At 51.6% G+C, this 22,975-nt stretch overlaps 2 protein-coding genes across 2 annotated transcripts; both read left to right on the top strand.

The window, feature by feature from the left end:
• Positions 1-2,764: 2,764 nt before the first annotated feature.
• Positions 2,765-10,023, top strand: LOC142092067 (von Willebrand factor A domain-containing protein 5A-like). Its single transcript, XM_075171805.1, has 17 exons — positions 2,765-2,813; positions 3,166-3,413; positions 3,519-3,741; positions 4,100-4,242; positions 4,396-4,510; positions 4,951-5,078; positions 5,337-5,425; positions 5,883-6,027; positions 6,346-6,425; positions 6,947-7,058; positions 7,394-7,558; positions 7,703-7,806; positions 8,164-8,345; positions 8,524-8,730; positions 9,199-9,422; positions 9,613-9,739; positions 9,944-10,023. Exons 1-17 carry the CDS (start codon positions 2,765-2,767, stop codon positions 10,021-10,023), a joined length of 2,421 nt encoding a protein of 806 aa, XP_075027906.1.
• Positions 10,024-21,802: 11,779 nt separating this feature from the next.
• LOC142091735 (olfactory receptor 6X1-like) lies at positions 21,803-22,744 on the top strand. The gene has a single exon (XM_075171112.1). The coding sequence runs from the start codon at positions 21,803-21,805 to the stop codon at positions 22,742-22,744; it is 942 nt and encodes a 313-aa protein (XP_075027213.1).
• The last annotated feature ends 231 nt before the right edge of the window (positions 22,745-22,975 follow it).

Genomic DNA, 22,975 nt, shown 5'->3' with positions numbered 1-22,975 from the left:
TCAAGTGGTCTCCACCAAGAGTCAGTGAGAACCTGCAAGTATGCATCCCAGATGGACAGAAGTTTTGGGAAGGTGAAGCTAGGTTAAGGGGTCAGCAGTTCAGTGTTTGTGGCACTTTTTGACCAAGCATGCCGCTTACTCATCACCTGTGGTGAGGAAAGGAAGATCCGAGAGGCAGGGAAGTGTTCCCTAGCTGCTCAAATGCAGCATGTAGCACCTACACGTGGGACTCATTTGCCTACTCAGAAGCATCAGGACTATTGGAGACAACATGGGGTGTTCGGCCAGTTCTTGAAGGTAGTCATGGGCCAATCTACCAGCAGCACGTGAATGTCGGTTACCCACTTCCTCAAAGAATGTGATCTCCATGACTGTAGTGAGACTGGTCGCACTGTGGCAGAATTTGAACAAAGGCAGCTAGAACTGTCTGTGCTGATCGAGGCTGTCACACTGTCAGCACGGCCCTTGGAGTGGTCTTGTCCGAGAATCACACCAATCCTGAGAGGCAGGCTGCAGGAAGCTGCCCAGGTTTGCTGGAGAAGCGAGAGTTCAGTGCTGGGCACACTCCCAGTGCTCTGGGAGCAGCACACCTGAAGTCCAATGCAGTTTGGCCCCTTGAGTGTCTAGAGACCACCAGTGAGGTGGGTTGTCTCGACCAGGGGCTGACTGCCAGGGAGCATGAGCACGGGGCTGGCTCATGCAAGGAGGGTGGAGACGGAGCATCCCAGCGCAGCAGACGAGAGGAAACACCCCCGTCAGAAGTAGGCATGGAAGTTTGAGCTTGTCTGCCAGCTCTTCCCATTCCTCGGCTGGCCAGTGTCTCGGCTTTGCTTCTTTGCAATCCCCCACCCAATTAACAGCCTGGCACTAATCGGTGTAGGGACCTGAGCCCAGCCTCCGAATCTGCAGCCAGTGCTGCAGGCCTGGCAGGGGGACAGGTTCCTGGAGGGCGAGCGCCACCTCCTCGGGCACACGGACACTGCCCCGGCTGCAGGGGCCCTTGGCAGCTGCTGCCCGCTGCATCCAGGTGGGACCGAGCGGGAGGGCTGGCGGCGGGGAGGCCCGGCAGACTCCGCCTGGCCAGGAGCCGTCCCGCCGAGCGATGCGCGGTCCCTCCCCTGGCCGTGCCCGGAGCACCCTGCGGCGGCGAGGGACGCTGCCCCCGCCCAGGACGCCCTCCCCGCCCGGGCGCTGGCGGGGCAGGGCGCGCAGACGCTGCCGGGGCTGCAGCAGCTCATGCGGGGCGGTGTCCCGCAGCGCGGGTGGCAGACGCTCCCGCCCACTCGCCCCTTCGGCTTCCGAGGGACCCCGGCCAGACCCCCGCCCCCGGGGGTGCCCCCTCTGCCCTCCCCATCCCACAGCCTCCCAGGCTACCCGGCATCCCGGATCCCCGCTGCCCCCACGGCCCGCGGGGGACTGGGGGGTGCTCGGGAGGAGCTTTGCAGCGATCCCGGTTGGGGGTGGGGGTGACTCCGCCCCCCGGCCCTGCCTCCCCGCCCTCCGTCCGTCTGTCCGTCCGCCCGCCCCTCCGCCGCTCTCTCCATCGCAGCCATTCCTCTGCTTACCCAGCCCTGCATCTTCCCGTCTGCCCGAGCATCTCTTGCTCTGTCCCTCCACCCCCCGTTCTGCCCGTTTCTCATCCGCCTGCCCCTCACTCTCCCCCCTTCCTCTTCCAGCTCTCCCTCCGTCCATCCGACTGTCAGTCCGTCCCTGCTGACTCTGGCCGTGGTTCTGGTGAGTGTCTGCTTGTTTGTGCCTGGCTTTGTTATTCTGTCCTTATTCTCTGTTCACTGTCCCTGTTCACTGGGGAGACCTTGCCCCTGTTCAGCCCATCCCTCTGACCATCCCTCACCCCTGCTCCCCCAAGGACTTGCACCCTGCTTGCTCTGTCTGCCCACCCTGTCAGCATGATGGTGGGGTGGGGATCTTTCTGGTGCTCCCCACCCTGTCACCCCCGAGCGGGAACTGGGGAAATTGAGGCAAATGTGTCTGAACCAGAGAGACTTACGTGGATGGGCTTGGGGTGGAGGGCGGTCCCTGTCACCTCCTTCGCTTGGCCAGAAGACAGCCCCGTGAACTGCACCCTCCCCCCAGTGCCTTTCTGGGATTTCTTCTGCAGCCATGGAATACCCGCCCTGGCCTCACTTCTCTCTCCAACATGTTCCCCCTTACTATCTGGACTTTCAACCTGCCCTCGCAGGTGCTCTCTCTTGTGCAGCTACATTCACACAACACCGTTTGTGATGGGGACCTGCCCATCTCTTCTAAAATGGACCCCTCCACCTGTCTATTCAACCATTTCAACAAAAATTCTTATGTGTCCCTGTTTGTCCACCTATGCATCCATTTGTCCCAAAATGGACCTCATCTGCCATTTATCCATCCAGCCATGTATTGTTCATCCCAATACAGTCCCATCCATCCATCCATCCATCCATCCATCCATCCATCCACCCTTGTTTTCACACCTCCTTCCCTCCATCTGCCCTTGCTATCCCTCAGTTCTCTTCAGGATTCTCCCATGGTGGGGGTGGGGTGCAGACCTCCTCAATGCAGAGATGCTCCTGGTGATGTCCCAGTGCTCATGAACAGGGATTTCTGAATCCCTGGCTTTGCTCTGGCTGTACCTGGTGGGTTGGGGCTTCCAGCTATGCGTGTAGGACTGGGGAAATGGCAAGGAATCTTCACCAAATAGGGGCTTCCTGGTGGTTTCTGTGGATCTCTCCTCTTACAGGAGACCCTTCTTGTCTGCAGGTCTCCAGAAATGTGGCATCAGAGCTTTGGACTTCTAGAAAAATCCTACGCCTATGACGGTGAGCTGAGGATCAGAGAGCTGAGGGACATCTGGGGGATGGGGGATGCTCCCAAAGTGGGACAAAGAAAGGAGAAGGATAGGCAGCCTTAGGGAGAAATACCTGGGCTGGACCTTCCCAGAGTGAAACAAGGAATGGCCAAGAGCTCTACAGGAAACAGGTGGGGAACAGAGGTCTGGAGAAAAAGGGAGACTGGGGGGCGGGGGGCAGACACTGTTCCATGGCAGGCTCACACTAGACCCTCACCTAGTCTCAGTTTCCAGGGTGGGAACAGCCACGTACTTGAAGAAGCCCCAACCACCTCCTTGTGTCATTCATGTTGCTGATGGACAGGTTGCATCTCTCCCAACAGCAACGGGATCCTTTTTGCTGGGGAAGGAGCTCCACATACCCCTGTGCACAGTGCCTCTGTGTAGTGCTGTGGTGGATGTTGCTATCCAGGATTATGTGGCTGACGTGGCCTCTGAACTCATCTACCAGAACAAGAGTCAGATCTCCAGAGAAGTCCTCTTTGCCTTCCCCCTGGGCCCCCACATGGCCATCTACTCCTTCCAGGCCCGCAGTGAGGATGCCAAGGTCCAGGCCATGCTGCGGGATGAGGTACCAGCATCCAGGGACGAATGGGCGAACTGCCAGAGGGGCATGGGATGAGCAGCCCATGGCCTGCCTGGCGATCAGCTTTCTGTCCCTCCCTTTGCCACCCAGGCCCAGCAGCTGCACGAGGCTACAGGAGGCTGGGAGAATCTGGAATACCTTCAGGATCAGTCTAAGTATCCGGGCGAGGTGTTTGCCTGCTTCCTGGGCACCCTGTCGCCTGGCAGGGAGGTGGTCGTGACCTTGCGCTATGTCCAAGAGCTGCCACGGGAGCCAGATGGAGCAGCCCATTTTGTGCTGCCACCCACACTGCATCCCCACACACTCCTGTATGGTGAGTGACCCCACGAGGAACCTGCCCTCGCAGTCACACACCCCACAGAAGGGTCACAGACTCCCCCCGTGCTTTACGAACAGACGCGATGCAACTTCCCTTTGCACCCACAGGGGGACCCACATTTTTCCCCCATGCAGCCCCCGGACAGGTCCACGTATGCTTCCTTGTGCCCCATGAAGGGATCCACACCTCCCACACACATATCCCATGAACGGACTCATGCACCCCTCCATACGCCTTACTGACAACCCCCAATTCTCTCCATATGTCCTATATATGGATGCCAGGTCCTGCCCCCGCCCCACCCCTGCAGGGAGAGCCTTTGCCCTCCCCAGTGCCATGTTTCTCCTTGCAGCCTGGAATTGTCTCACTAGCAAGCTGCCCTACAGCCTGCTGCTCACCGCTAGCCTGCAGTCACCCCGTGGAGTGGCCAATGTCCAGGCCAACTTCCCCCTCACCCCTTTGACCTACACTGCCCAGGACCGCAGCACTGCACAGGTATGCCCTCCTGAGTGCCAGGATCCCGGGGGCAGCTGAGCGGGGCTGTCACCACTGAGAAAAAGGGGATGCACTGGGATCAGTGCCTGTGCTCCTGGCCCAATGCTGGGTCTGGTCCCCTCCTCCTGTGTATGACCAGGCACCCTTCTCCAGGTCTCACTGGCTGGCAGCCCCCCAAGTCACCATGATTTGGAGCTGCTGGTGTATTTTGGAGACCCTGCTGCAGTCAGTGCCGTGGTGGAGAAGGGAGACCCTGGGGCCCCTCCAGGTGAGTGCAGCTGGGGAGGGAAGATGGGGGCAGCTCTGGGTTGCAGGAGGCATTGGGGCACAGGGAGACACTGGGGATTGTGGGGGCCAAGATATCATTGGGCACTGGGATGGGAATGGGAGGCATTCAGATGGGATAGTTTGGGTCCTGGGGCTCCAGCATGGGGTGCTGGGGACACCGTGGTGAGGTATCAGATATAGCAGCACGCGTATGGGAAGTTCTGTGCTAGGACTCACTGGGGAGCTGTATTGGAGGCACTGGACTGGAATACATGGGGCACTGGGCTGTGCAATTGCTGGACAGTACCGTAGGGTATTGAGGCACCAGTATGGGGCGTCACAGGCTCTGAGGTGGAGGAAGCTGAAAGCACAATGAGAATCAGAACCAGGAGGAGGAGGAGGTCCCTATCTGGCCTTCATCCCACCCCATTCCTCCTCCAGGCTCCCTGCTTGGTGATCCCATGGTGTTGGTGACGCTGGCACCCAGCATCCCTGAGGCAGTGCCTGGGCAGCGCCAGTCTGGAGAGTTCATCTTCCTCCTGGACACCACTTTTCTTGAGCATGCACAGGTAGCCCTGCAGAGCAGGGACCAGGACGGGGTGGAGGAGCAGGTTGATGGAGAGTGGGCCAGGGCAGGCATTTGCGGAGGGACAGAGATGTGAGTGGGAACTGGTAGGGCCTGAAATGGTCTTGAAATATCTCGAGTGCCCAGGGGAGTTCAAGGCACTGGCTCCGATCATCTAGGGGAGTTTAGGAGGACCAGACTATGGGCAAAGGTATGCCCCACCAAGTGCCTCCCAAGACCTGCCTGCTGTGTCTTTCCACAGGACTCCCTGCTCTTCCTTCTCAAAAGCCTGCCCCTGGGCTGCTACTTCAACATCTACTGCTATGGAGAAACATCTGTGGGCATCTACCCGTGAGCAAATGTGGGGCAGGCTGGGTGCTATGGGGCTGGATGAGGTGCTGGTGGGGAAGGCTGGGTACAAAATGCAGGGGCATGGTTGGGCGCTGTGGGGCTGGAACGGGTGCTCTGGGGCAGGGTTAGGTGCTGGAGGGCAAGGTGTGCGTGCTCTGAAATCGGCTGGTTGGTATGGGGCAAGGTTGGGTGCTGGAGGGCACGACTGGGTACTGTAGGGCAGGGCTGGATTCTGGGGACGGGATCTTTGTGGCATTATGGGATAGCACCTCTTGGGTTCTGCTGAGCAGAGTCTCGTAGGAACTAGAAGCCAGGTCTCTTCAAGAACTCTTATGGGGCAGGGACTTGCAGAGGACCCGAGGGCAGAGCTGTGGCAAGTGCTATGGGGCAGGGTCTCAGAGAGCTCTAGGGCCAGCATAGAGCAATGTGCTCTCCAAACATGCCATGCTCTCTGCAGGCAAAGTGTTGAATATACTCAGGACAACGTGACCGAGGCCGTGCGGCGCATCCCCTCTCCCGGATCCCGTCTGGGTGACACCAATCTGCTGGGAACCCTCCGCTCAATCTACAATACCCCCCGCCCCCGCGGGCATATGCGCCAGGTCTGGGTGCAGGGTCATGGAGGGGTGGAGGAACGGGTGTCCCAGGAGGAGAGAGAGGACACAGGAGTGTGGGTGGGAGGAGCCACCCAAAGCACAGGGTGGTCACAAGAGAAGAAGAAGGATAGTGTGGGGTGTGGGGGAATGGAGAAGTGGGTCTATATCTTTGGGGGTTTCTGTCCCTGAGTGGATAGCTCTCCCCGGGGTAGTCTGTCTACAGGGGGTCTCTCTCCTGGGCCCCTCTCTCCATTTCAGGGGCCTGCTCTCCCCATTTTGGGGTTCCTGTGCAGGGCCCCACTATTCAAGTCCCCTGTCTCCCAGCTCTTCATCTTCATGGCTGGGCTACCCCCTGACAAGGAAGCCATCGCAGCTGAGGTCTGCCGTCACCGCAACAGCCACCGGTAATGGGGACTCCCTGCCCCCAGTCCTCCAGTCTCCCTTTGGTTGTCCAGTCATTTCCATCCCTGATGAGGGCCCCTGTTCACCAGTGCCTGTCCCAGTCCTTGGGCCCCTCCAGTGTCCCAAAGACCCTTCCCACCCTGCACAGCTCTCCAGTGCCAAGCCCCAAAGTGGGAATATTTGCTTACTACTCCCACCACCAAGGCATCCTTCACAGAGTGCGCAGGGAGATTGAGGCACAGGGCTTGTACACCCTGATGTGCCCCCAAGCTCTGCCCCAGCCCCACTAGACTGACCCCAGCCCTGCCCCAAGTCCCAGCTCTTCTCTGCCAGCTGCACGACTAAGCCCAGCTCCAACCCCAGTCCCTGCCTCACTCCCTGCTCTTCCTCCTGCCCCCTTGTTCTGCACCCCAGCTTTGTTCCCCCAGCTTTAACTCCAGCCTGTGTTCTCCAGCTCTATCCCGACATCCTTGCACCCACCTCTGGCTCTCATTTCTGACACTTTCCCCTGCTTCCCCCATAGGTGTTTCTCCTTCTGCTTCTCCAAGGACAGCGCTGCCCTGGCTACGGCCCTGGCCAGGGAGACAGGGGGTGAAGCTACCTACGTCTCCTCTGACAACAGTATGACAGTTGTGGTAGGAACCCAGGAGCCCTGGCAGGTCCCCCTCTATTCCACAGACACACTGACTTCCAAGTACGCCGGCACCTGGACTGCCCACACACAGTAGAGACACAGCTGCCCCTGGAACCCAGGCACTGAGGCTTCCCCTGACTCTGCTCCACCACCCCACCCCACCGAGAAGCCAGGTGCCCAGGCTGTGCCCCACTATAGACCTGACTGTGCCCAGGGAACCCAGCTGGAGCAGGCTACCCCACACATTCCCCTGTCCCCAGGGAACCCCGACACCAGGGGCCATGGGCTGAACCCTGGTGGAGCTGCGAACTGTGGTGTCCTGCCCTCTGTCCCCAGGTGTTGAAGTGCCTGAGGAGGGCCCTCAAGCCAGCAGCTGAGGGAGTCTCTCTGAGCTGGACCCTGCCCCGTGGCCTGGAGGTGGAGGTGCTGGGGGGCACCCCTCAGTGCATCGTTCAGGGTCAACACAGCCTCCTCTACGCCCAGATCCATGGACAGGCACAGGTGAGAGCTGGGACTACAGTCACCCCCAGTTACCTCCCAATAGCCTCCCAGTAACCACCAGTAATCTTTCAGTAACTTCCTAATATCCCCCAGTAACCATCTTGTGTCCCCAGTAACCTCCAGTAGCTTCCCATGCGTTCCCAGGATATGACGGTGGCCAAGGGGGTCATGACCTTGCAGTACCGCTTGGACGGCCAGGATGTCACTCACACGATTGAATTCCCACTGTGCCCACAAGGAGATGGCCGGTGAGAGCCTGTCCCAAGGGAAGATGCGTGCATCCCCTCATTTCTAACATGGACTCCAGCTGGGGGGGGCCCAGGTAGCTTATGCATTCCCACCTTCCACACACAACCCCAAACTGGCAGAGAACCCAGGTGTCCAAGCATGCCGTCCTTCCCTGCTTTGACCCCACAGGGGTAGGACCCAGGAACCTGGGCATCACTTCCCTCCAGACAGACGAGGACCCAGGCATCCAGGTTTCCCCTCTGTCCATCCTCACCCCCGAAGGGAGAGAACCCAGGTGTCCAGGCTCTCTCTCTGTCCACCTTTCCCCAGCATGCAGACGAGCCAGGCGGTCAGGCCTCACCCCTCTCTGTCCCCAGGCTGGCTGGGCATCGTCTGGCTGCAAGATGCTTGCTGAAGAGGTTGTTGCCAGAGGCTGCGAGTGGGTCCGGGGACGAACCAAGGCATCGCGCGGTTGAGATCAGCCTCACTTCGGGGATCATCTGCCCCTTTACCAGCTATGTGGGGGTTCGCACATCACAGAGGGTCACCTGGTACCGAGGTAAGGAAAGACACTTGCAGAAAGAGCTGGTGGGGCAGCTCCATGGGATGTTCTCATTCCACTGGAGCTGGAACCCCAGCCACAGGCCACCCCCAGTCTCACAGGGCAGGTCCCATCACCACCAGGTGCTTCTTTCCCACACGCTTAATTCAGCCCCTTTCCCTGTTTGCCCTCGAAGGGCCCCTGGCACTGTTGCCACCCCGCCGGTCACTCATCCCCTGCCAGATCGTTGAGCTTCGTGGCTCCAGTAGAGTCTCTTCCTGCTATCCTAGGACCATCTGGGTCCCACCTGGCTGGCTGACAGCAGTGTGTCAGTCATGGCTTGCCCTCCGTCGACTCGCCCATGGCATTGCTGCCCTGCCCCAGCGGGGGGCTTGCTCAAAAGGTATGGGGTAATCTAATGTCTGATAGGAGGGTTACGCTGCCATGTCTTGCCCATGGCGTGGAAACCAATGAATTTTGCCTTTAACCCTTCCCTTAGTTACCCTTAAACCTGCAAGTCCTTCAGCGAATACAAGACCCAGCTCAGGGAAACGAGGGAGGGGACAAGGACGGTGCTAGATCATAAATACACATTTGGATAAGATGGTGTTGGGGGGCTATCAAGAGAGGTCTTGGGACATGGCTGGGCAGGAATGCCAGGAGAAGAGGCAATGGTCAAAGTTGGGGGTGAGTTAGGGGTGTCCAGAAAGGTCTGCGGGTGGGAGTGCTTTGGGGACATGCAGGAAGGAGCTTAGAGTGCAGGTAGCTGCCGAAAGAAGAGCAGAGATAATGTTCTGGGGCATTGCAACCGAGCAGTAGAGAGGGGTCAGCTTCCTGTGATTCTCCCTCCTGTTCACATCTTCTCCCACAGCATGTAAACCACCAGCACCACCTATTTCTTCTCTCGAGTATGTGGATCCCACGGAATTTGTTTTGCGCTCTCCAATTTTTGGGCCTTGGTTAACCAAAGCCTTTGCTGAGTGCCAGGAGCTGGTGGTGCTGCAGAATGTAGATGGCTCCTGGGCCCTCAGCTCAGGCTTGGCCTCTGTGCTGGAAATGGATGAGGCTGAAATCAAGGGAAAGATGCCTGGTGAGGTAAGGGGAGAACCTCTTATGGTGGCAGCGTGTCATCCTGGGGCAGTGGGAACCCCTTGGCTGGTGGCAACACTGGCATTCCAAGGGCAGCCAGAGGGGAATGAAGGGATCAGAAACCAGAAGCCACAAAGGAAGGGGTGGGAAGCAGTGAGGGGGCAGGGAGGATGCCTGAGTCATTGTTCTCCTACAGGTCATGGAGCCAAGCGTCTGGGCCACAGTGCTGGCTGTGACCTGGCTGCACAGAAACGACAAGGATTATCAAGGCCTCTGTGAGTTGCTGGAGGCCAAGGCTGTGACCTGGCTGTGCAGCCAAGCTGGTGAGTCTTGAGGGTCCTTTTCCTGCTGATCCCCACAGCACAGCCTCCTCCCTTCTCTCTCCAGTGGGACCTGCCTCACCCCTTCACAGGACCACAATTTCCTGGGGGCAGTTGAAGGAGTCCTGTGTCCCCTTTCTCCTTTCCATCTGTGGACTCTCCCTCCTGCCTGACTCCCCTAGTGCCCCTGTCTCTCCCTGATTGCAGTGTCCCAGCTGGACAAGTGCCTGGAGGCAGCCAACACCCTCCTTGGGAGCAGCGTGGAGCCAAGTGTCTTCAGGCTCTGAGCTCATCACATGCTTTGTGCTAGAGACCAGCAGCACGTGCAGAGCTAAAAAGGCCCAGAAAGTAGAGCCTAAATTCACCTACCATGCTGGGATACCACTCCTGCTACCAGCTGGGGTCTTACGTTACAGATGAATTCTCACTGCTTATGTCTTCTACTAGTTGGGCTGAACCTGTGCCATGCTGAGCTCCTCAAGAGAAAAGCTCTAGTTCAGAGCCTCCAGCGTGTCTAGTTTGGGCAGGGGTAGGAATGGGAAGGAAGCATCACATTCCCCAGTGGCTGCCCTTCCCAAATTAGGCTTTGGCAAAATGGGCTACTGGCGTCCACAAAGATGGCGCTTAGGGACATCGTTTAGTGGTGGACTTGGTAGTGTTAGGTTAACGGTTGGACTCGGTGATCTCAAGGGTCTTTTCCAACCCAAATGATTCTATGATTCTATGGTTTCTGTCTTGACAAGAGAGTGCTGTGCACACCAGAGAAGATGAGTGCTTAGAGGTGTCAACAGCAGGCACAACAGCAGTGGCTCCCAATGAAGGACTCCTGCTGCACCCCACTTGCTGACCTCTTTGCTTTACCCCGAAAGACCAGGCTGTGTCAGGAACTCCCACACCTGCATTGCCATGTAAAACAGTGGTTTTGGAAGTAAAACTCTCATCTACATCAGAGCCAGCCCATCATAATGTCCAAGAGAGCTCATGTGGGGCGAGGTTGATTTGAAAACTGCCAGCATGTTGGAGGTAGAACTGCAGGAGCTTTGATCAGCAAACCAGTCGCGCAATGTACTCCCTCCTGCCCCAGGGCCCTGAATTCATGGGTCTCAGCCCATGTTGGCAAAGTCTCTGATTCATTTTCCAATAAACGGTGAATCTTCTGTAAGCCAAAAGGTGTGACATAGCCTTTATTTCAGTTGGGCCCATGATCCTTCCTTGCAGGGGAGTCACCAGGAGGGGCATGAAAGGACGTCGCTTCCCAGAGAGCTGTGGATTGCAATACAGTACATAAGGTGCTGCCATTGCTCTTGGGAGAGCACAGACCTGTTCTAGGTTAGCAAGACAAGAGCTGAGGACTTGCCAGGCTTTTTCTAGACTTCTTGAATTTATTTCAGCTTGATCTTAGCAGTAGCGGCTTTAGTAGCAACACTTCACCCAGCAGATAGATGGCTGATGTCTAACTTATCCCAGCTGCAACAGAAAAGGTGTCAGGTGATTAATGTCCAACTTGGTTTTAGCTTTAACTTTTTAACTCCGTTGGAGCATGCGACTCTGAAAATAAATGCTGTTCTCCCTTTAAGCTTCACCTCTGCTGTCTGGAGCAGACACAGCACAAATGTCTGTGTGCACTGGCCACCCTCTCCTGCCCTGGAGGTCAGTGGGGAGACAGTGTCACCAACAGTGACAGAGGGGTCACCTTCGCCAGAGATGCAAATGGGATGGGACTGAGCGGAATGTGTCCTCCCACTCTCCTTGGGGTGTAGAAGGAGGAAAGAAGGGCATTGGGGACCTCACATTTTGGAGAGGTGAATCACGACTGTGAGGAAAATACTGGTAGCTCAGCTTACTTCAGCCACCAACAAATGCATTGTTGACCCAGGGAGAGGTTTTGGCTTCTTCCCTCCAAGAGACTCCCAAGGGTGACTCATCTGATCATAGTTTGTTGGTCTCCATGGCCTGGAGGGGATACCAGACTCTGGTTCTTTCTCCCCGTTGACCATTGGCAGAGGCTCAAAAGGCAACCTCAGTCACCCACAGCTGCCTAATTCTGAAGGAGTCAATCCCATTATGGTCTTCTGCAGGATGTGAGCTGAATTCCCTTTCCGGAGCCTCACTGGGCTCTGCTGCATCAGCTTGGAAAAGCCTGTGCTTGTTGCCCCACCTCAGTTTCTCTTTTTCTCAGAGCAGGCTGAAATGCTTTGGAGGTCTGGGGAGGGACTGCCATTGCCTGAGGTGTTGAAACAGTTTGCACCAGCTCAGAGCTTTCATCCTCCACAGGGATACCCTTATGCAGTGCTCCCTCCCTGAAATCCCAAGGGAGACACCCTCCAGGACACTGATTATTTCCGTAACACTAGGAAATGGCAGTCGGGTGCTTCAGGCCCAGAGCTCCAGCTATGGAAGGAAGAGTGAAAGAGCTGAACGTTCTGTTGGCCTTCCTGTGAGATAAGGGTTTTCAGAGAGAACAGGGAGGGAAGTGATATGGGGCAGAACAGGTGACACCCAGACCTGAGTCTTCCTTCCCAGGCACCACCACAGGAAAAGTCATCACTTTATGCTGAAGATTAGAGGAAAGTGCCATGTTTGCTGAGGCACATCGGGACTCTTCTGATTTAACCAGTGGTCTTTACATAGTGAAAACAAGAGGCGAAGATGTGTGGTTTAGTTCTGCCCTTTCCTGGATGTCTTCCTCCTGCTTACCCCTTCTGAAATTCTAGAGAGCATGGCTCTGGGACTTGAGTTACAGCTGTGCTGTTGTGGTGTTGGACCCAGCCCTGGGACACTTACACACCTCAGGTGAGATGCTGGAGCAGCTTGGCAAGAGTATAGGCCAAGGTGGCCAATACTTCTCACTTCATCTCCCACTGGGCTGTTCCATAAGACACTCCCTCTCTCATTGTAACCTGGGTTTTCACCTCACTCCTTCAGGTTTTTAACACTTAACTCTCATCCATTTGCCCAGGAGATTTGGAAACTCTTCATTCACAGTGTTCAGTGGGAGAATCTCTCCTAATTCCACATGTCATCAGCATTTCCAGACACAATTCATCCCAGCCTGGGAGAAAGGTGTATTAGAGTTTGAGTGCATCACTTTTTTGAGCAGCCTATTCATCCCAGGATTTCTATGGACCACCTAGGTGCTTTCATTCACCATCTCTATCTCCCTGTAAAGGCTCGAAAGTCATGGGGAGGAAATCAGCAGGGACATCATTGTGCTTATCCACAGTGCTGGGAAAACCCTAGGATGCAGAGAGTTCTGTTCCTCAAGTGTGGACTTGCCCTGAGCACGCACTCAGGCTCGTAATGGGTACTTACCACAAGCATGCACTGGATGATGCTCCTTCCCCACTTCACCCTCTGTTCACTCAGCCTCTTACTGGCAACACTGAGCACAGAGCCCCAAAACCACAGCTGAAAGCTCAGAGGTACTCAATACCTGCAGTGCCTGTTCTTCTACTGACAGGAGAGAGGGCATCTGATGTGATATGACATCAGTTGTGTGATTTCCTCGGTTATTGGGGAGGAAAGTGTAAAGCTGTATGTCGTGGTTTAACCCCAGCCAGCAAATAAACCCCAGGCAGCTGCTCAGTCACGCCCCACCCCGCCCCCCGGTAGGATAGGGGAGAGAATCGGGAGGGCACAAGTAGGAAAACTCATGGGTTGAGATAAAAACAGTTTAATAATTGAAATAAAACAAAGTAGAACAGTAATAATAACAATGAGAGCAACAACAAAGGCAGAATATACAAAGCAGGCAATGCACAATGCAACTGCTCACCGACCGCCAATTGCGTGTCACGAATGGGGGCGAGCCCCCCCGCCCTGTTTTTATACTGATGTCCTGGTTTCGGCTGGGATAGGGTTAAATTTCTTCCTAGTGCTGTGTTTTGGATTTAGTAGGAGGAGAATGTTGATAACACATGGATGTTTTCAGTTGTTGCTAAGTGCCCTCCTAGTCCAAGGACAGCTCCCGTGCCTACTGACTGAGCTAGGTACACAAGATGGGAGGGAACATAATCAGGACAGCCAGCCCAGCTGGCCAATGGGGTATTCCATACCATGTGACGTCATGCTCAGTATATGAAGGGTAGGCGTGATCCAGGAAGTACCGATCGCTACTTGGTTATCGGTCAGCGCGGGTGGTGAGCAATTGTATTGCGTATCACTCATTTTGTATATTCTATCATTATTATTATTATTATTTTCCCTCTTCTGTTCTATTAAACTGTCTTTATCTCAACCCACGAGTTTTTCTCACTCCTACCCTTCCGATTCTCTCCCCGTCCCACTTTGGGGGCGGGGGGAGTGAGCAAGCGGCTGTGTGGTATTTGGCTGCCTGCCAGATTAAACCACGACAACTGAGCATGATGTCACATGGTATAGAATACCCCATTGGCCAGCTGGATCAACCACCCCAGCTGTGCTCCCTCCCCACAGCTTCCCCTACACGTGGCAGGGCATGGGAGGCTGAAAAGAGGAACAAAAAGTCCCCAGTGCAGGCACCACCCAGCAACAACCAAAGCATCAACGGGCCGTCAAGGCTCCGCTCACACCAAACCCAAACCACAGCACCCACCCCAAGCTACTGGGAAGAAAGTTAACTCTGTCCCAGCCGGAACCAGGACACTGTATTAGCCAGTGAGGAAAGAAACTGTGACTATAAGAAGTATATGTGTAGAGATCTGTAATACCTGACATAGATTGTGGCATGTGGTTATGATAATCACAGCAACAGCAGGTGCATTTATATCAGTTATGTTTGTTTAAATTTGCCGGTCTGTGTCTACAATGTAGCTGCGATATGATTAACTCTGACAACTGGCGGTGGATACCTATCAAAAACGGAGCCAGCCAGCCATGGTCACTATTAGCAGTGTAGTGCTGTAGTTATGCAGGCACTTTCAGATGCCTTAGGACAAGCACTCTCAGATCCCTGGGAGCTACCAACCTGCTGAGGTCCACAAGACCTGCATACTGGCCCTTAGAGCTCAGGGCACGGGGGTTTCAAGATCACCCCACCCGACATGTTGAGGTGGCCTGGAGAAGACCTTTGCCTCCTAGTCTGCACTAGGAGGTGCTGATTTGCTATGATCCCAGTAAGACAAGCACTCTGGCCCTGTAAGCTATCTTTTAAAATGCTATTTATCAAAGCTAACTCTATGAAGAAAGAGAGGATCATACAGAAAATGTTATGTCCCTTCAGATGCTGGGAACACCAAGCTGTAAAGCATCAGCTTGGTCTCCAACCAGGGTGCAGCACACCGCACAGATCCCGTGTGTGGAAGGGTCACTCAAGCTACTGGAGGATTTTCTTCAAGGAAAACAATGGTATTCATCATTTCTACTGTCAAACAGAAAGGACGTTCACATGTTCACATGAGAATTTCTTGCTGCACTTTCAGACACAGGCAAGGACAGGCAGGAGCCGTAATCGCCAGCGCCGAGCATGCGCTGCCTGTGGGCTCCTCCGTTAGAAGGAGCTGCTGAGGTTGTCCTGCGGCCGGGGCATTTGTGCAGCGCAGCCCAGCCTGACGGTCACGCCCTGCGTGCAGCACGGCACGGCACGGCACGGCACGGCACGGCACGGCACAGGCCTGAGCCTCCTCCGGCTAACTGTTATGTGCGCCACTAACTCCTTGACATGCAACCGTCTTCGGTCAGGATCGCTACACCTCCACAGCAGTTTGTTAGATGGTGGGGTCTTCACTGATGCCTTTCCTGCTAATCTCACCCCTCGACCTTTCAGCTGGCCTTTTATCCCCCCTAAATTCAATGACCTGTGGCTTTCTGGACTTCCTCAGTTTCTCCAGACAGGCTGTTGTTTATTGTGCCTGTTAAGTCAGTTCTGTCTTCCTGAAGAGTCAGCTCTGAGACTGACCCCGAGTCACTTTGTTCTTGTTCTGCAGCTGTCCTATCAGTGATGTTATTGAAGTAGCCATCCTATTGATGCAGTAGGTACAGTCTGTTACAGTACCTATTATTCCATACTGCCGGTAATTTTAAACAATGAAGACTTGTTGCTTAGAAGTTAGGTAACTAGCAGGTGTGGTGTTTGCAGGTGTGTAGAATTGTAGTCTAAATCGTGTATCCTAGAAGCATTGTTAGACTCTAGTGAAGAGTAACCTTGGAAACGAGAACCATAAACAAACCTGGTCCGGACGTGGCTCGGAGACAAACCTCAACCTTATAAGGAAAGAAAGGAACAGGTTCATGAAGAGTTCACTGCCCTGCCGAGACGCTCAAGGAGACTCTAAAGGCTTTAGTGCGCATGTGTCTAGGATGATGTAATATTATAATTAGTTCCCGGAAATTTAAGGAATATGTAAAAGAGAATCTTAAAATAAGTATGAGAAGCATGGATATAAACAGAAAGGTGACTAGACCAGGTGTGCTTGATTTGTGGCAAGTCCACCGAGCACCCAGGCCTGAATAAAACAATCTCTCTCCTGAGCGTGTGGAATTGGTCACTTGCACGCCGGGCACGAATCCGCTTTTCAGACAACGCTATGATGTAATAATTAGCTAGATATGCTCATGCAGCAATTCAGCAAGCAATGCTAGCTTCTGTCTCACCATACACAAAGCTCAGTATACTTGTGCTGGACCCCCTTCCACTTACTGTAGATCTGAGATTTAAATCTCCTCTTAGACACTAAGTTGTCTTTCTCCTGCTGATAGCAAAAGGAACTCTGTCCTTGACACCTGTGAAGGACATATTGGGGATAAGTTGAGGCATAGTCATTGGGCTGTTGAAGACTGAGAAAATGCCTATTCCCTTTTTATTCCATTGAGAGTAGTAGGTACCTTCCTGGGGCAACTCATCTATGTGGTGGAAAGGAGTGCTCCTAGTTCAAGCTCTCTCCAAGAACCCGTTCCTCTTCTTGCACTGGGCATGGAGCCCCTAAAGGGAACATGAATACAGCCTGATGTGCGCAAAACACTGCTTGCTCTCTGGTAACATTTTCTTTCACAAACATTCCCTCTCTCATAGGTGCCCTTTCTGACAAGAGGGGAAAAGAAAGACCAAGGACACTGCATGGAGAAAGGGGAAAGGGAAAAACAGACGTCACCGAGAGAGTTTTTCCTGATGGGATTCGGGAAAGCACCTGATTCCAGGTGCCTCTCTTCCTCCTCTCTCTCATTGTCTGTGCAGAGACTGTGCTTGGGAACATCTTCATTGTTCTGCTGGTGGCGACACACCAGCATCTCCACAGCCCAATGTATTTCTTTCCAGCAAATTTGAGCAGCTTGGAGATCTGCTATACTTCCATCAACCTGCCCAGGCTGCTGGCCAACTTCCTGACTGGGGATGGACCCACCTCTGCTCAGGACTGTATGGCTCAGCTCTATTTCTTTGGATCTCTTGCAGTGTCCAAGTGTTACCTGCTGGCCACCATGTCCTCCAACCAGTACTTGGCCATACAAGCATGATGAACTAGAAAGTGGTTTTCCCACTGGCAGCTGGCTCGTGGCTTGGGAGAATGACTAGTTCCACCGTCATCACATACTTCTCAAACCAGTTGAAGTTTTTGTGGCCCCAGCCCAATTGACCGCTTCTGTGATTTGACCTCTTTGCTGGAGCTCTCCTGTAGTGACACCAGGCTGCTGCAATGTCCATCCGAGATGTAGTCTTGCCATTTTTGTTCACTTGCGCACCCTATGTCTGCATTACAGATGCCATCCTGAGGATGCCATCGAGCATGGGGGAGCAGAAGACCTTCTCCACCATGTGTGAGAAGTGAAAGCCTTCTCACACATCACTGTGGTCAGCATTTTCTAAGGGACACTTCTTCCTGTCCATTTGCTGCCTGGGACACCCCCACTGAGAAACCTGAACAAAACACTCCTAGTTCTCCTCAAAAGTGTAGGGGTGATGTGGAGGGAATATATTATGTACCAGGCATATCTCTGGAGGTGTCTGGCTTTCAGGACACTTTTAGAAAGGCCGTGGGGGAGAGGGAAGAATTCCTTTCAGAAACATGACTCTTCCCTAAAGGGTAGTGGAAGAAAATGTCTTTGCCTTATTCCTTTGAGGTAAAGAGAACATTCTTGCATGTGGGAACTGTGTACACAGGAACTATAATCTTCCTGCATAAGATACCAGTAAAGACCGTCCAGAAAGCTACTGGGGGTAATCAGGCGTGTGCATCTTGAAAACCAGCAGTTTCAGCAATCTGGCAGTGCTCCTTGTAGAGACTCCTGCTCCAGATGTGTGCTCTGAACTACAGGTTTTGGGGTTGTGCTGGATGTGGTGGACTTAAAAAGACCTTTTAAGACTTTCAGGGCAGAATCTTTTTAAATTATCCACCACGATGCATGCAGTCCACTGCAGGTGATTCCCAGGAGGCTGTCAATCCCAGTACCATGGGATAATTCATGCATGGGCCTTTTTGCTTCCACTTCAGATGGGACAAAACAGATCTCAGATCATATTCCTGTGAAAAACTGAATGCCCTAGTGGCCCAGAGAAATGGGACAGGGGTCACCTTCCAGGAGACCATGGTCTTCTGAGATGCCCTGAAAAAACCTGATACCCAAGGTAACGACAATGTCCCTCTGAGCTGGCTGGCAGCAAGACAAAGCTGAAGACCGAACTGGTGATGGGTCTCGCCAAACGCCAACTCCCTGTCTAGCCTGTCGAACTTTCAGGAGTACCAAGTACTGGAGGGGCACATATCTCATTTGCATACAGATAACACAGGGTATTAAAGGTCCTTGAGGTGGGAAGGGGAGGCTGCATTTTTCACTGTTCTGCTGTCTCACGCTCTTTGATTTACTGACATGTTCCTACATGTCAGGATGGGAAAATTGCTGATAAGAGATCTATTTCGGTCTGAGACCTGTCAAAACTAAACCATTAGTGGGAGCAACGGGGAGGGACAAAAAGGCTGATTAATCGTCCCGGAGTGCTTACGTGTTCTGTTGGCAATCCAACTATCAGCTGGTCATCTCTCCTGGTGCTGATAACAGTACTTGTAAAAAGTGCCTGTTGGGCTGTGATTGTCTTTATGCGCCTTGCATATCAAGAAGAGAGAAAAAGCAGCATCCTTAATATAAATGCAGCTGGTAGGAGCAGGGGTTCATCATCCAACCCTTTGTCTGGGTCTGAGGTAAATGTTGAGTCTCCGTTGGTGTTTTTGAGGGCTGTCTCTCTGCTGTGGGCTGACTGTGGTCAGAGCTGGGGGCTTTCTCCTGTGTAAGAAAGAAAAAGGGGCTGCTTTAAAACCCTGGGTGTTTGGGACAGGAAGAAGGATTTCAAGCATGTGACCCAAGGGTAGTGAGACAAATATCTGAGAGAAACCTGATCAATGGTTTGTGAAACTCTTTGACAACAAAATTAATGGGATCAGGCTTGGGGGTGGGAAGGAAAAACTTGCAGGAGCCAGAACTCTTTGGAATTCTGTTCTTGCAGATGGAAATGTTTGGAACTTCAGATGGAAGCTGCTGTAGCTGAGCTAGAGCAAAACCAAAATGAGAAACAGTTCTGCATGAAAACTTTTATTTCAGTTTGAACCAGGATCGTTCTGTTGTAACAAAAATCCCTAGTTCTGTGCTGAATCAAAACAAGCTGTTGCTTTTTGTTATGAACATGGGTGGTTTTCTTAATAAGCACCTGGAGGCTAATTCAATCTTTATCATATCATTAATGCTCCCCTCCCTTGCATATGTCTGTATGCAGCTATCTTCCTTTGTTTCTGCATATCTGTGCAGTTATGTACATGAAACACTCTCCTGGCCCATCCTGTCTGCTGCTCAGCTGTGTTCTCTGTTCATAATCACCCAACAACCGCCACTTGTCCCCAGTGAAAATAGCTTCATTATTTTCTTTCTCTTAGCAGTTAAGGAATATAATTTTTTAACTCCCAGTGGAAGTTTTCAACTTTGGTGTCAAACAAATTTCAGAACATTTACTGAGCCCGTCACCCATGCCCTCCCGTTCAGATCAAGTGGATGTGCTCCTTCCTTGTCAAAGGACTTCCTTAGCGAGAGTTAGGGGGAGATAAAGAGGCATGTGGGACAGAGAGCTTCATTAGTGATAAAAACAGCCTAAAGTTTGTTGAGTTAATTCAGGAATGAAGCTGCCATTATGGTATGGCAATATGCTTCAGAAAGAGTTCTCAGACAGTTAGTTCTGGGTGTTCTGTTCCCACAAGTCTTCTGCAGTCACTCTACTATCTTATCAGCAGTTGTTACCAAACCCATCTTACCCAGAGGAGGCTGTGTAGACTTGCTCACAAATTTTAATCATCATTGCCATCCAAAATGAAAAGAAACGCAGGGGAACAAAATATGGATCCTTATATTCATCGAATCCATAGAGCTGACATACTCTGCAACAGCTGATTCATCAGGTCTGTCTGAGAATTTGGGGCTCTTTTCATGACTCTTTACAAGAGTTTAATTTTTGTTACTAGTTAAGATACTCTGGTTTTCCATGCTGATTTATCCATTAGGCTGCTTTTCAAAGTTCTGCAGGCCCTTTACACCGTTTAAGTGATCCATTTTCCCCCTGAAGATTTCATGTTGGATGAGCTGAGTTAATTGCTCCTTCCCAGCCAATAGTCTTTGCACAGTAATGGGCTTTATTAAATGCCTCTGAATGTGCAATGGAACTACCTGAATATCTTCCCTCGGTCTGGAGCTACTCAGCTTGCTTAACAACAGCACATAGAGAGGTTTAATTATATGCTGAGTATAGGCATTGCTGACAGGTATTTATCTCCCTTCCCTCCTCAGAAGATATTTGTTATTTGGGATGATGATTTTAACATTGGTGGCTTTTTCACAAATGTGAATATCTTCCTTCCATTTTTGTGTTTTCATTATTCAGAGAACCATTGGTGGCTACTGAAGGTAATCCAGGCCCTAAAGAGACCGAGGCATGTGAGTATTATACTCTAAGTGGTTTAGGACAAGAAAAAGAAAATATTTCAGAACAATCTGCTGTCCAAGAAATTTAGACTGTTTGCTCGTATGAGTAATTAGATTGCATGATAGAAATCAGGGTGAAGAGAGACACGATGTGTTGACAATAATGTATTAGTAAGGTATTCCTATCCTAAAGCAGGGAGGGGCAGAAACTTGAATGCTTTTTAAAATGTACTTAGCAAGGGAAGCTCATGATTTCTACTCCTAAGTCAACTTAATGCTTGCTTTGATAAGTAGGAGTGAAAGGACAGCAGATCATTTGTACTTTTTTTTTTTAATAAAACCGAATACATGAGCAATTAATAGGTTTAGAATGTGACTGTCATGCTCTTTCTTTCATTTAGGACTGCTTGACAACAACCTGTGAGGATGAAAAAGATGAAGGTAACACAAAACTGGTGACATAAATCTTCATAAAGTAGAGATTTAAAATATTTTCTGCATAATCTATTTTTTTTCCTTGGAAAGAGAGTGATTTCTTACATAAAGCTATGGTCAGGACAGACTTATGAAGGCTTTGTATATGCAAAAGGCGATATACATTTCATCTCTGTTCAAACAATAACATTTTTGGATAACTATTGCCATCCAGCTCTCCTGTGTTCTGCTATGGACAATCGATGGAGAAACGCCTATGGTAAGAGGTAGTTCATGTTGCCTACGTCCGGATGGGGTTAATCACTTTTTGGCAGTACTCTGAGCTTCAAAGTAGGAGCCTAGATTAATTTTGACTAGACATCCATCTTTTAGAGGACATAAATTACGGTCATGTCTCCCACCCTTAGAAATGTAACTGATAGAGGGAATATTACCAGTATATATCACTGTCAATCATAAATTCTTCAGTCTTCCATACAGTCTTCCAGTATAAGAGAGAACACTTTTTCAACTGAAAAAGTACCTGAGAAATTAAGCAGTAAAACTATTATAAGGATCTCAAACCCTCTGGTTTCTTTAAAATATATATTAAAATCAATTTTAAAATGTCTCTTACATATATATATTTATATACATACCTATATGCGCATACACATGTATATCTCTATATTTCCTCTTCCCTACTCACATAGAAAAAAACTTTGATCACTCCTTTACTTGCCATATTTATTAATGCAGAAATATACAAAGTGGAAGCAGAGGATGGAAAACCAGACTTTTGTGACTGAATTTATTCTTCTCGGTTTCCCCAGCCTTCAAAGGGTTCATGTTTTGCTGTTTGTGGGAGTCTTGGTCATCTACATTTTGACTGTCACTGGGAATGTCATCATCATCACCACAGTGGTGAATGACAACACTCTCCACAAACCCATGTATTTCTTCCTTGGAAATCTGTCATTTCTGGGAATCATCTATATCTCGGCCACTGCACCCAAGTTTTTGGCCTGTCTTGTGGAGGTCAAGAAGTCTATCAGCATAGCTGGGTGCAAAGCCCAAGCCTTCTCCCTCTTTTTCCTTGGTACTACTGAGCTTTTCCTCCTCACAGCCATGTCCTTTGACCGATACATAGCAATATGCAACCCTCTCCACTACACCACCATCATGAGTGGAAAACTGTGTGCTCAGCTCTCGTTTGGCTCTTGGATGGGTGGCCTTATGACTGTCTTTGTGCAAACTATTCTGGTGTTCAGACTGCCATTCTGTGGCCCCAATATCATCAATCACTTCTACTGTGACGTTGGGCCAATGCTGAAGCTGGCTTGCACTGACACCCGCCATATTGAATGGCTCATTTTTGTTGGTGCTATATTGCTTCTGTTTAGCACTTCCTTCTTGACTGTCATCTCCTACTTCGCCATCATTTTGACCATATTGAGGATCCCATCTACTTCTGGGAGACGGAAAGCTTTCTCCACCTGCATTGCTCATCTGACTGTAGTCATCATGCTTTATGGGGCGGTCATATTCATTTACGTCAGGCCAAGAGGACATGCCTCACTAAGTATGAACAAAGTGGTGTCCCTTCTGAACACCCTTGTTACGCCAATGCTGAACCCTTTCATTTATACTTTGAGGAACAAAGAGGTAAAGACTGCCTTGAAAAAATCACTGACTAGAAATAAAATATTTGAGGTTAAAGAATGAGGACTAAAATGTTGACTTTTCTGCAGGCTCCTGTAGCAAACTGATTCTAGAAACCTCTTTGGGAAGTACACATATCAATAATTTTTATAAAGAAGGCAGATGATTTAGATTATGATTAGGCAGGCAGGAATACTGCCTCCTGAATGTGTGATCTGTGGACAATATTTGACTTACATACTTGGTTGCCTGTTCTTCCACTTCTTTATTCTGAGATTATGCTTCCAAGTCTTT

The sequence above is a fragment of the Calonectris borealis genome, chromosome 22, assembly GCF_964195595.1.
Source record: "Calonectris borealis chromosome 22, bCalBor7.hap1.2, whole genome shotgun sequence".
NCBI classification, from domain to species: Eukaryota; Metazoa; Chordata; class Aves; order Procellariiformes; family Procellariidae; genus Calonectris; species Calonectris borealis.
This window is presented reverse-complemented; position numbering and strand designations above follow the sequence as displayed.